General features: G+C 39.3%; 2 protein-coding genes across 2 annotated transcripts; one reads left to right on the forward strand and one right to left on the reverse strand.

Annotated features, from left to right (window-relative positions):
- Positions 1 to 289: 289 nt before the first annotated feature.
- On the reverse strand, positions 290 to 4,710 carry rassf1 (Ras association domain family member 1; the record flags this gene model as incomplete). The annotated part of the gene is made up of 6 exons (XM_083939210.1): positions 290 to 439; positions 536 to 651; positions 747 to 1,035; positions 1,683 to 1,787; positions 2,753 to 2,877; positions 4,419 to 4,710. The coding sequence occupies 6 exons, from the start codon at positions 4,708 to 4,710 to the stop codon at positions 290 to 292; spliced, it is 1,077 nt and encodes a 358-aa protein (XP_083795336.1).
- A 7,047-nt stretch (positions 4,711 to 11,757) lies between these two features.
- Positions 11,758 to 14,216, forward strand: cyb561d2 (cytochrome b561 family, member D2). The gene is made up of 3 exons (XM_083939233.1): positions 11,758 to 12,009; positions 12,107 to 12,144; positions 13,327 to 14,216. The coding sequence occupies exons 1-3, from the start codon at positions 11,877 to 11,879 to the stop codon at positions 13,828 to 13,830; spliced, it is 675 nt and encodes a 224-aa protein (XP_083795359.1). The 5' UTR covers positions 11,758 to 11,876; the 3' UTR covers positions 13,831 to 14,216.
- The last annotated feature ends 204 nt before the right edge of the window (positions 14,217 to 14,420 follow it).

Consider the following 14,420-nt stretch of genomic DNA (forward strand, 5'->3'; position numbering starts at 1 on the left):
GATAAATTAAGACTAAAATTGTGTTTTTAATACCACTATAAATAATCCAGTGAAGCAGCATGTTTGTTTTTCAAGAAAGAAGTGCATCCAATTAAATCCAAGATGATCTATTATTGCCCCTGTTCATGTCAAAGCAGTGGCTCTGCTTGCACAAAATTAGCAGGGCCTTTTTAATGCCATTGTCTGAGCTCTTTCCTTTCCTTTTACGTTGCTAATCAACAATACTATTCAAAGTGGCAGATTGTTCTTCTTCATGTTTAGATATGATGAGCAGATGAATTGCCCAAAGTCAACCAGGAGTAGTAATCCTCGCCATGGCCTGCTTCATCGTGTCTCTAGCAAGAGCGTATCGCTTCACAATCTGCCGCACGTGCGCTTCTTCCTCACGCTTCAGGATTCGCAGGAAGTTGCACAACTCAGGAAAACTAAATGCATCCCACTGTGGAGGAGATAAATTTCCCATTAGAATCTGGTTTAAACACATACTGACATGCTTATCATATTAATTAATTCTTAGAGCCAAATGGAAACTTACATTTACTTCCCCTGTCTCATTCTCTTTCAAAACCAGACTCAAGACCTTTTCACTGGGGCCAGCACACAAGCGCAGGTAGAGGGGACACTCATCATCAGAGAGTTTACGCATGAACACTACAGAAAGAAAATAAAACTCAGCATTTTACACCTTGATACTTGTTCTTGTTTGTTGTTTTTTTACAGTTACTTTGCATGATTGAAGATTCTACCTTGACTTTGTCTCTCAGCACGTTCAAACAGGGCAAACTTGGCCGGGTTGTCCACCACAGTGAACTTGTTGAGCAATGCCTCGATGACTTCTTGCACACGTGTTTGGGAACTTATGTGCAGGTGCTTGGCAGCATCTTTGGGGAGGTAGAAAGATGTCCTCCGTTTCATCCGTCTATCCCGCTGATCTTCATCCTGTAGTGAGGACAGACTCTCAGATGAAGGGAGGGAGATGGGACGGACTAACTGAAAGTGGACCTTAATGAAACCAGTGTAGGAACCGTCTTTATTCTGCAAGGTAGACAGACACATAGTGTAAGAAATAGAGTGGTCTGAAAACTATTAAATAATAATAGAATTAAAGGTCCCATATTGTAAAAAGTAATTTTTCCATGTCTTTTATAAAGTAGATTATTATTGATTATAAAGTAGGTGCTATATAAATACTGTGGAAGAATCAAAACGTCCAATACACAGAGAAATGCACACAACCTGTATTCAGAAACTGTCTTTAAACGAGCCATCGGGACTTCTGTACGTTTGTGATGTCACAACTGCACTATATATAGATAGAAAGTGCCGCTACAGTGCTGTTACAGTCATTCCCGGCTGCAGTGACGGTGCAGAGATGCCAAATGTGCATATGTGGAAGACCCAGAAACACTGACCAATCAGAGCAGACTGAGCTTTTTGGGCTCTTAAAGAGAAAGGTGCTAAAACAGAGCGTTTCAGACAGAGGATTAATACAGGTACATTTAGATAGAACGTATGATAAAAATAAGGTGTCTTTTGAATATTATAGTATGTAAATATGTTCTATTAGAAAAACAAAATATGTAGTATGAACCTGAAAATGAGCAAAATATGGGACCTTTAAAAGACAGTTCAAGTACACATTTGTTCATGAATGAAAAGAAATAAAAGGTTTAGTCACTCACAACCACCATGTAGAGATTGCTGTTGATCTGTGCATTATACTCCTTAACCTTCTGTTGAATCTCACCAACAGTCAGCTCCTGTTTACCCCAATCAAATGGCTCATCCTAAAAAGAAAAGAGCAGAATGAGAGAAAACAGATGCATGTAAATGAAAGTAAAAACAATTCAAACTTTTTGTACGTGGTAAGCAAATAACAATGTGATTTGATCTAGCTAACCAGAAAGTGAAAATGGCTTTGTGCCTATAGGACTGATGAATTCTGCCATAGTCTCACCGTTGACCTTCTGACCTTGTGAAAGAAAGACATATATGCAGTAAAATCCAGCTCCTGCTCTGCGCTACTGTTCTCCTGACTGCAGAATGTCTCACTTGCTATGCTTCCCCAGGTCATCTCCAAGGTTCAGGTTTTTCTTGATAAGAATCCTTAAATAGTTTCTGAAATTTTATGGGAGAATCTTCTTAGCTTTCTTCTGTCTCTGTCTCAGTCTCTCTCTCTCTCGTTTGTCTTGAGAGGTGTGATTCTGCTGACAGGTCTTTTGACCTCAGCATTTCCATTTGCTCCTCCCTGACAATAAAACCTCACAAACATGTCTAAAGGACTGTCCCGCTCCCAGAGAAGATCTGCTCAAATGATCCTAAGAGCAAAGCTTTCACCCCATGTTATTGTTGATGTGTGAATTAACATCAAAATGTCCTATAATATATTTCACCATATCACAACACCGAACCAATTCTTTACAGTAACTATCTGTCAACTTGTGCTGGTCCCAGATTTTTTTCGTGTGTCATTTTGAAACGAAGACAGCTGTTTTATTGTGAAGTTGGGAGGTAAACTCCTCCCCTCTGCTCTCTCCTGGATTACTTTCTGTATTGATGCACTGACAATGAAGAGGTAATAAAACCAGCATCTTTGAGTACATATGGCACACTGATACTCAGTGGACAACAGTTACTAATCTGGTAGCCTCCATCTGCTTTGACCTACCCACCTAAAACAATACAAAGAAGACTGCTTTGTACACAAATGCAAAAATGTACTATTGATAAAATATGCAGTTTATTTTCTCACCACATTTGTGTCCGTCTCGAGGGATTCCACAGAGAAATCTTCCACGTCTTTTAACAAACTTCCATATGTGCTGCAGTCCAGCTGGATGAATGGTCGGCAGCGGTGGTGACAAGTGTAACTGCAGTCTGAGAGAAAGAGAGAGAGAGAGAAAGAGTGACACACCTGAAAACCTGCCTGGGAACAATTCCCAAAATGAATTAATAGGCATCCACATTTTATTAAGTCAGAAAGTTATACTGGGGGGAAATAAATACACTTGCATTCTCGCAAGACAGTTTGTCTCAACCTGCCACGATATAGACCTTTTTAATGGAATTCCATTGCTAGGCAACACCCATGGTCCTTGTTAACTTCCTGTCAGCTGATGTCTTTCACATACACTGCAACAGGAATCAAACTTGTACACATTTAAAATGTTCATGTTTACATCTTTGAAAAGCTCTATAGGGAAATCAGACTCAACTACAACAGGCCTAAGATTTCTTTTCTTTTTATTAATGTATTATATGTGTTGGCTATTTCATGCACATGCTCAATAATCAATAATTCAGCATGTATGCACATGCACAATAAATTAATAATTCACAGTGGGGTTGTTGTAAATGTTATATGAATTTGAGAGACAAGACTTGCATTTTCAGTTATGCTTTGGCCAGCAGTCAACGCTTGTTGTGTAGAGCCGTCTGCTGTGGATTTTGTTCAGTAATCTGTCCTCTGTGCTGAAAAATATCACCTCAAACACACTAACCTGGGTGCATTACTTATGCTATGTGAGCAAGATGCCAGAATCTTTATACTAAATAAAAAATGCTCATGTTTGAAGAAACGCATGCTTGTGGTCAAATCACATTCCCAGGAACTGTCTGTGCCAACATGAAGCGGGCCAGAGCTTCCGACAGATTAGAACAAACTCAGTGATAAACTTTTTCACACAGGGAAAAAAAACATGAGCATCCTGCATTCTGCTGATACTGGAAGTACTAATGTCACAGCTCAGTGAGCTTTGGGTGGATCAGGGGTCACAGAGCTGATTTGGGATTTAATTTGAGAGTATTTTAAGCCATTTTTAATAAGGCTAAAGAGTTTATCTTCATACCAGTGTTGTTTATGAACCTTGAGTAAACAACCACAATGGTTCACAATGTCTATTATTAAGCACGTAAACATGATGATTCAATGCAGCCTATAGCGTATGTCATTGTGCTAAACGCAATAAAGATTTAGTGGCTCTTTGCTTTTTAGGTCAATGGTTAAAGAAAAACATGCTTGTACACTCCAAACATAAAGGGCAAGGCTGGTGGTATTCTATATTTCTCTTATCTTATCTCTCATATATACTTTAATTTTCAAATAGGGCTAAATTATTTACTAAACAGCTGGGCACATTAGCTTTGAGCAAATGTTACATACAGGAGTAAACAGTGAGTTTGTTGGGGACTATTTTCAGTCGTGTATAAATACACATTTGGTGCTCTAGTGAGTAGGACCAGGCAGCAAGACCGTGAATGAGGGCCTGACTTGAAGTAAACTACAGTGCGCATGTTAATGGTATTGAATTAACGTGTGCTTTTAATAGCCTAGTTTTTGGACAACAACAGAGGTCCATGGCACAGAGAAAATAATATAGAATATTAGCAAGACAAATCCATATGCAAAAGGTACTCACTGGCGCAACGTAAACTTTGCTTATAAAGACCCCAGATGAATTCTCCACACAGGTCACACCAGGTGAGATGGGTGTGACTGTAGGGCTGGAAGTCATGGCCCTCTCCAGCCTCTCCTATCTGACACAGGGGAGCCTCAATGCTGACGGTGTCTCCGACCAGACGGACGACGTGGAAGTGACCTGGCTGACCAGGGTTTACAGGTGGCGTGGCTGTGCGGGCCACAGGAGCAGCCAGCTCAATTGGATCATTTAAACTGAGGTCCTTCAGCTCAATCAGCTCACATTTAGACATCCTGTCCCTGATACAGACTCTGACATGTCAAGAGAGAACTTGCTGTCCATGAGTAAGCACAGGAGTACATCAGGCTCTGACAGGAGACAGCATTATGTGCACCTTTGCAGGATGTTGTGAATGTCAGGCTCTGATGAAATGTACAGTATTTGGGAAAATACTGTACATGTTGTGCAGAGGAACAGGTGGCCACTAAGTCCTTCGGAACTGCAAGACAGTTTAAAATCATCATAATCATCATCAACAACTACAATACAACTAAAAAATATGGGTCTGGCACAGGCAATAACATTCCTAAAATCAGTGTCTATGCTTTATTACAGTATGGGCTCCACAAATGGAATAACAAACAAGAGATTAACCTTCGTAATGATGCCAGGATTCATGTGATTATAATAAAATGTGGGACAAGATGACGATGGTATAATCCTGTGCAATCCTGGGACAGTTCGTGTTGTTTTTCTGTATGTGTGACACTGAATCAAAACTAAATAAAAGTTGGCCAGTACCATTTCATTCATTAACTTCAGAAAGACTCAGAAGAAATAGCTACACAATGAAAGTAAAAATTCTACAGCATGAACGTACGTTATGTATGTAGCACCTAACGACACACATTGGTGGGACAGTTACTTTGAGTATTGTACAAATTTAGGGTCCTTGTAGTTTACTTGAGCAGCCTATTATCATTTTACGCTATTTTACACTTTGTTTCCGCTGTGTTTCAAATAGAAATATTCTACGTTCCCTATACTGTTCATTATACAGCTGTACTATTTTCAGATTAAGATACACATAAACATATGATCCTTTTATAGAATATAAAGCAAACTAAGCAGCTGTGTATTACATAAAATTAACTTAAGATAAGATATTCCTTTATTAGTCCCACAAAGGGAACATTTCCATATTACAGCAGCAAAGTGGGTAGCAAACATAAAAGAAGCATCAATTATAAACAATAAATTCTTGATAAAAATAGTATACAAACAATAATAGTAAACAATATAAACACAGGGAAGTTAAAAATAAGAATAACAGGAACACAACTACGCACACAGGAAAATATATATATAATATAATATACTATTATTGCACATGGTGATTGAAGTTCACCTGACCTAAGTATTTTACACTAAAGTGAATCCATTTGGTGAACATTAAAGTGTTCTTCACCCAGCATTAAAAAGGCTTCTTATACATTAATAAATCAGTGTATGAATCAATGTAATAAAACATACGAAAATTGAACACTGCCAGAGGTCATTCAGCTGCATAATGAGTATTTAAATTGTGATAATTTAAGTAGGTCTACTTTTTTCGCCTATGTACTTTTACCTAAGGAAGATTTTGACTTCTGGGCTTTCCCTTGTAATTGAGTAACTTATTTTTACATTGTGGTATTGTAACTTTAACTAAAGTATATAATCTTAATATTTATTTCATCCCTTTGTGACAGATTGATATACAATCACCACTTTTCAGAGCTGTAGAACTGAATAGATTCCTCTGGTGTGTAACTGGGACGAATAAGTGTAAAATGTTCACAGGTGCATCAGAAACTTAGTGTCATTAGTTTCCCCGTGGAGTTGCATTGTGACTTGAATATGAACAACCCGGGGCTCTATCTGCCAAGTGGGTCACCACACGGCGCAATTATCCACACAGGGCAACAAGAGCACATTGTACCCGTCCCGGGAACATCCATGAATATACTGCTGGTTTTGTCAAAAATCACTTTCGTGTGAAACTAAGCATATACATGGCTTGATCTATAAAGTCTGACATACTTCTTCCTCATTCTTCATTTGTCATTTGTTGCAAAGTGCAGCTCAGTCCGTAACAGGACAGCCCGGTTTAATCCTGTCCAAAACGGGACGACAAACTCAGTGACAGTGACACCCGAACAAATGTTCAGATTTGCTGACAGATAAATCGTACAAACAATGACCTTACCTCGTTTAATTCATCATCGCCACTTATTGTAGAGGAGATTTGGAGACTGAACGCAGTTTGTCGTTTGTATTAACACCGAACCGTCCCTCGTCCGTCGCACGCACTTCAATATGCGCATGCACATTGTGAGTGTGGGATTACCGACTAATCCCGTATGTGTACAAAACCATCCCGAGAGAGGCACACAGGAGGAAAATCCTCCTCCTTTTTTGCAAACAATTTGTAAGGCACCTTTTATAAAGTATTTATAAACTGATGGTAAATGCATAAACAGGCTAGTGTTCAAATGTTTTGAAAAACATTAATAAACCATTGATTAAACAAAGGTTTTAGTAATATTTATAACTGCACATTTAGGGTTTATTACAAGCATTTGTGTTTATGCATTACAAATACTCTACACAATTGTATTAGTGGGATATTACCAAATAGAAATGATGACCCTCATGAAATTGGGGATTTGTCCCAACCTGGCAATCATTGTTTTAAGTGATTTATTTACTATTAATAAAGCCACCCCCTGGAGCTGTTTCTGTTTTTCCTTTTTTTTTTTTTCATTTTATGTTGGATAATGTGTTTCCTATGTTGCCCCCTGTTGAATGATAAACTTTTTTTCTTTAAATGTAGTATGATAAAGAATATATCACATTCTTATCATATATCTTATATCATATTTGATGTATTCTGTTTAGGTTTGTGTGTATTCAAGCCTACACTTCAGGGTTTAAGACAAATCTCCATGGGGACAATAAAGTTTGAATTGAAAATCTGTACATAAGAAGGTACAAACCTCTATAGGATAAGTTTCCCATTAATAATCGAATCCAAAACTCATTGTATAGCCTCCAAAGTAAAAATAATTTAGGCTTTTGTCAAAAGAAGGTTTAAAATAGTCAGTATGTGCTTTAATTTCCCAATGGATGATACTGATCATCAATCTGAAACAAGGGGAGACACTTTTCTCAATTGGTATTTGATATTTCAGTTTTGTATGAAAAGACTGATTAATGTTTAATTAAAGGCCACTTGGAAATCACTCAGTGGGGGAAAGCCTCCAGGCTCAAATATGGGGGCAGATAGAGAAAGGCTCTTCTTAAATATACATCAGACATGTGTGTTGGAATACTATAAGGTGTACTCTCTTTTTTCTTCACTGAGTTCGTTCAGTATTTGTAGAAAGAGAAAAACAAGTTCATAATGTGACAGAGAGGGAATGTAAGAAATATTAGATAGAGGTTCCTCTTCTACTGTACTGCTACTAATACTGGCAATATCAGCATTTTTGGAAACAAAAACATGTTTAAAAGCAGTGGTTGGAAATAACTATAAGCACATAAACTACTCAAGTGCTGTACTTATGTGCAGTTTTGAGGTACTTGTATTTTACATTAGTATGTCCTTTTTTCAGTTTCACTATGACCAACTACAACATTAAAGGATTGCTTATATTCATATAATATAATATATATAAAATATAAATATTATGAATAATAATAATGATCCAATAATATAGAATACTATCAATAGCAGTCACAGCTCTGCATACTTTTAGTTTGGACACATTTTGTTGCCAATACTTAATTACTGTTAATGGAGTACTTTTATATTGTGGTATTGTAACTTTGACTAAAGTGAAATAGTAAAGTAAAAATTGGATGCATTACGATCCTGAGTCTCATATCAACTGGACAATATTAGGACTTATTATACTACTTATAATTTATATGTTATATTTTAGTGTGACCATGTGGACAACACAAGTGTCGAGGTAAGTATATTTTAATATCAGGAACAGATGCAAAGTCTGAGGGAAATGAAAAAAAATGAAACAAACAAAGAAAGAAACACATAAACACAGCAGCAGCTGTGTCGATGTATAGTTAGACTTAATTTTTATAAGCATGAAGAGACTGGGATATTTCACTATGATTGGTGGACATAATGTGTCTATGATAATGTTTGCATAAGAAAGAAGGAGAAAAACAAAGAGAGGGATGTCATGAACGAGCATGTTGTTGTTTTCTAGCTCTGTATGCCCAGTGTGTGCACAGTCACAAGCTCATGAAGCGTAACTGGAGCACAATAACCTATGGACAGCTGACCAGTGAGTGTGCACTTTATACGTTTGGATGAGGAATGGATGGTTTAGTCTGAGACATCACATCATTAACCAGCCGGCTCAACCAATAACATGATTCCAAACTGATTTTTACACTCAACTACTACTAGTACAACTACTACTTATAGCTGTGGTAGTTTGACTGCACATGTTTGTGATTTTTAGAGTTAACATCCAAACTAATGGGTAGCCATTACTTTAAATACAACTGTGTGCCTGCCTGTGCGTTTTCCCCATAGACTGTATAAAAAAATGGACGTAGCCTCTCCCCCGGGGCTGTTCTCTCAACTTGATCCAATCGTATTCACCTCCGGGAGCTGCCATCTTCTCGGACTTTGACTCCTCCTGATTTCCTCTTGCCAAAAAAGGGCATGTATGTGACGTTGGGGGGGAGGGAGATGCGTCCATCTGTCTGACGTATCCTGGTTTAGCCAAATTAGCACCACAGCCCGGGAGCTAGGCTAACAGCACAGGAGTGGGAGTCAGTGTTGAGAGATTATTTTCGTGGAACAGGAGGAAATGGGAGTCTTTTTTTATTTTTATTTTGTAATGGGAAAAGGGTTTTTTTTTTCCAGGCCAGAGACTGGCATGGCACTCCATGTCTCTAGCAGAGATTACACTAGCTGTGCGAGTCGAGTGCAGGCACTCCTGTGTCAGTCTAGTAGGAAACACACCGGCTCTTGTGGTCAAGTGCAGGCAGCATTTATGATCTATGATTTAAACTGATATTCAACACAGTACCATGCTCATAGACTGTAACACAGACCCTCACGGCCTGAAACCTCCCGGTGCTCCAGATTAGCATCTAGTGTATGTGCCATAGATAGTAGTACTGCAATTCATGGTGTAAGTGAGACTATTTAATTAGCATAACAGAGCTAACGTTAAAACATTGTGTTCCTAAACCATCTGTTTGCACAGTTGATTGAAGACCAAACCATCTTGTCACTTATGGAAACACCACCACGCGAATGACCGCAGTCCAGGTCAAGATGACAGAGTTAGCGTGCTAATCTCGACTAACTGTCACTCAAGAGGCTGCACCCCTATTTATTCATAAACTTTAACCTCCAATAAAATAAAAACTAGTCTGGTACCTTACAGACTAAAATGTTTTTTTGTAACACGCCTTAAATAGGTTTAATTATGCTGTGAAATCGTCCGTTTAACATGGGGGTCAGTAAGAAGCTGCTCTATTGTGCAAACTGCTCCTACTGGACACTCGGAGAACTGCAGTTTTTGGCACTTCTGTATTGGATCAACCAGATAGTCGCTGTGGTAGGGGCTTGGTTTTTTTGTTTTTTTAATAGTCTATGGCAGGGCTGTTCTATTAATGTGGAATTGGGGCTGATTGACGAAAATGATCCAAAATGAGGGGCCAGGAAAATATGAGCATCACATTAATAGATATTGTAAAACAATGCAGCGACATAGGAGTACATGTATTGTCTTTATTTTATCAATGTAAATAGTAGTCATGACCTCAAAGTGCAACAAGCTTGTCAAAAAACAATCCTTGTTAAATGAACAAACCTGTTAACCAGAGGTTTACACTCAATTATTGGACTAAAGTACAAGTTTGAGACTCTTCTCATTTACTTGAGTATTTTATTTATTTATGCCACTTTATACTTCTGCTCCACTAAAAATCAGTGGAAATATTCTACTTTTTACTCCACTACATTTATCTGATTACTCCAGTAACTAGATACTTTACCGGGCTGACAAGCACATATGAAACATGAGTTTATTCATCAAAAACTGGACTAACGTAACATGAATGCAGAGTAGCATGATTTTTCTGCCTTCTCAACTTCTCCTCTTTACACACCGATATGGCTGCAGAGTAAACTCAGGCTTCACAGTGACAGAAACTAAAACTTCTCTGGTGAACAGGCGGGTTTCTGTGTCAACATTTCCTTTTTTGGAGACATTGATGTGGTGATTTAACCTCAGATTTAACCCATAGACTGTATTTAACCAGACATAAACGATTGAGAACAACATCAGAGCGGAGTTCAGCGAGCTGCTGCTGCCACGAGAACTCAGAAACCGACGAAGAAGAGCGCATCGGGAGCGTGCGTAGGGTTGCGGCCGCGCGCATACAGGGAGCGCGTAGAGCGCGCCGGGATGGATACGAAAAAGGAGAGCGGCCATGATTTACTTTTTCACACAGGCTTCTGCTCAAAGGGCCAGGAAATATTCCCTCGCGGGCCGGATCCGCCAATTGAATAGCCCTGCACTATGGTTTTCCCTTGGAGGCATCCACGTCAGCCAAGCGCAGGCGCGTTAAGTCCACCAACACCAACAGAGAAGATTTCCGGGCATTCCGATTTCAGAATAAAAGCTTGTAGCGTTTTTTGGAAAGGGCTAACTAGGTATAACTGAGTATCATGGGTGTTAAACTGATCCAGTAAAGGGCCCTGTGGCTGCAGGTTTTATTCCAACCAATCAAAAACACACCTGGTCCAACAAATCAACTGTGTGAAGACAGTTCAGGTGATTGAGTAAGTCGAGTCAGGTGTGTTCTTGCTTGGTTGGAATGAAAACCTGCAGCCACACGGCCCTTTACTGGATCAGTTTGACACCCATGGATATCTTGGGCTGAGTGAGGGACAGTAAAATCGCTGGTTTGAGTTCATATCAACATATTTAATCTAAAAATGCCACCTCAATGTGAGGACCATTTTAAGATGCAAATCAGTTTTAAACACTATCTGTAGTAGGAGTCCATGTATAAGGGGTCCTAAGCCTAAAACACGTTGAAGACCCCTGGTTGAGAGGATTGGGAGGACAACGCTTTATTCTGAAAATAACTAACCGGAAGTTGTCTTTTCCCCCCGGATGGGGGACGTAGTGGAGTTCAGATGTTATAGATACAAAGTCATATAATTCGTAAAGTAAGCACTATGTGAAAGTGATGTGGTAATGTAGGCCTTTGCTGTTAAAGCCCCTACTTGTCAACAAGACTTCAGCACGAGGAGGTAACTGTGACTTTTCATCCACCATCAGTTCAGCTTCTCTTTGGCTCAAACGGTTCACCTTTGGTGAATCCTGTGGTGTGTGTTGGTCCTCATAAGTAGTCTTTAACATGGTTTACAACAAAGAGACAGAACCCGAGCCTCGGATCTGCAGTTACACCAGAACAGCGTCCACAGTGTTGACCCACTTTATCTGCATCGGCTTCACTGTGTTCATGACAGTTCTGTCTCGACCGGGTACAAGTGAGTGCTTACTGTTATTCAAACATCCCCCTGATTGTAGTACTTAATATATGGAAATATATTTGTCAATTGATTGCATCTGTTTGTTTTATTTTAGGTTGGTTTTCCTGGCATCCCTTCTTTATGACATTGGCTGTAAGTTCAATTTTTCATAATAAATCCTTTCAGCTGTGAACACATGAAATACGTTAATTCAAACACGTATCTCTTGAGTTTAAACAGTTAATATCAGTGTTAGTTAAAGAAAAATAATAGACAACTAACTTTTTTTGGTTAACTGATGATTTTTAAGACATTTTCAAGAAACAAATATATCACTGGTCTCAGCTAGGTTGCAATTGTCATGGTATCAAATCAATTCAATCTTTCACTTTTCATACTTGACGGTAGCACAAAGTGCCGTACAGAAAATAAAAGCAAAACAAAAAACAATACAAAACATGAACAACAAAGAAAAACCATGAAAACCCAAACCTCCCACCCTCACAAATATACACACAGAGGTACACAAAGATATGCACACACACGCACACACACACACACACACACGGTCTCTGAGGAGACATGGCTGGGCACAGAGATCTTAGGTGAGGAAGAATCTACCTTTTGGGGGCCAGACACACTGAGAGGAATCATGGTCCATGGCTGCAGGGTGCGCCGCCACAGGGGCGCCCCAGCCTAGGCAGGCAGGAGGCTCCACACCACGATGTAGAGCTCTCAAGCCACCCGGGGCAGGGCCGTCCACAGGAAAGCACCCCATCAGTGGACCAGAGACAACTCCCGGTGTGGTCAAAACAGTAAAATAAGATAAATATAATAGAAGCTGAAAATAATTAGAAACAATCAAAAATACAAGAAGCACGGGGACAAGGACTTATAAAGAATTAAACAGGTCAATTAAAAGTCTGATTAAAAAGGTGGGTCTTGAACCTCTTTTTGAAAACCGTCCGTAAAAGAACGTAGATGGAGTCGGCCTTTAAGAAATGTTGAATGTTACACAGTTTTATTATAAGTCAGAATATTGTTACAAATTAAGTGTGGTTTTTGTTGCACAAACGTCTTGAGACATAAAAGAAAAGGAAGTATGTTTTTTTTCTCAATACTAATCATAAATAATGTACACAGTATAACAGTCATATTATGGTACACCACAAAAGTGGTATCCCAGCTTCTCAAATGTGCAGTTTGAATATATTAACTTGGGCTTTGGGAAACTATGATGGACATTGGATATTTTATAGACCACAAGATGAATCAACAATTGCAATAATGGTGAATAGCAGCCTCATTTATTATTTTTTTCCCCTTTGCCACTAGTTCTCCTTCTTCATGACAGAAGCCATACTCCTTTTCTCACCCTATGGCTCCCCCATCAAAAGGTTTCCACACAAGACAAAAGGTCGTGTCCACTGGGTCCTGCAGTGCCTCTGTGTGTCCTGCGCAGTCCTGGGTGTGGGAGCCATCTCTTACAACAAGCACCTCAACGGTAAACCCCACTTCACCTCATGGCACGGTCTGCTGGGCCTGTTCACAGTGTGTGTGGTGTGGCTGCAGTCTTTGGCAGCTGTGCCTCTCATCTACCACTCTCTGGCCAAAGGCTGGTCCCTAGCCAAACTCAAACGCTACCATGCAGCATCTGGACTCGTCACATACCTGCTGGGCAGTGGCAGCCTGCTCCTGGGCCTGAGCTCTGCCTGGTTCACAGCCTCAGTCGGGGTATACACTTGGTACCTGTCAGCACTCTGCACTGCTCTCAATGCCCTTATCATAATGAACCAAGTCACCAGTGCGTACATGGCAAAGAAACGGTTGCAGTCGTGACAGAAGACAGTGTTGAAACTTTAACAAAACACTAACTGAACACTTATGCAAAGTTTGCCTCAAAGATTTCAGTTTCTTGTCATGCAATCACTTTGATTTGCATGAAAGGCAGAAAGGAATTGATGTCTGCAGCTACACTCCACGTTGAAGGTCTTTTCATAACATGAAGCTCCAGTGCTAAGTGTGGATAATGAAATACTTTTGATTTCTTGCCTTTTACTTTTACATGGCAAACAAAGGACCAGAGGACATCAAATCTATGTCTTCAGTATTTATCCTTAATGTGGGTAGTGTTTGATGACTTGAATTTTAAGTTTACAATTACATGCAATGGGCTTTAATTTATGACCAAAAACGTTCAACATTAACAACACTCTACTTTGTGTTTACAGCTAATTTAACAAACATAAGTATGCAAACATGCTTAACTAAACTGGTGAACGTGGTAAACAACAATCCAGTATGTAAGCATTTTTGCAAAGAACAGCTAGCATGGCTGTAGACTGTTTGACTAAAATGCTTTAAACTGATTTTCGGCACAAAAAGTCAGATCATTTAATATTCTCTGTAGACATTACTTTAAATCCCCA

Source organism: Echiichthys vipera, assembly GCF_963691815.1.
Source record: "Echiichthys vipera genome assembly, chromosome: X".
NCBI classification, from domain to species: Eukaryota; Metazoa; Chordata; class Actinopteri; order Perciformes; family Trachinidae; genus Echiichthys; species Echiichthys vipera.

What these genes read in the sequence shown, in the direction of transcription:
- cyb561d2 (XM_083939233.1), top strand. Translation starts at nt 11,877, where the DNA reads ATGGTTTACAACAAAGAGACAGAACCCGAGCCTCGGATCTGCAGTTAC. An exon ending in TCTGTCTCGACCGGGTACAA is followed by an intron (nt 12,010 to 12,106) that starts GTGAGTGCTTAC and finishes GTTTTATTTTAG; the next exon opens with GTTGGTTTTCCTGGCATCCC. An exon ending in CCTTCTTTATGACATTGGCT is followed by an intron (nt 12,145 to 13,326) that starts GTAAGTTCAATT and finishes CTTTGCCACTAG; the next exon opens with TTCTCCTTCTTCATGACAGA.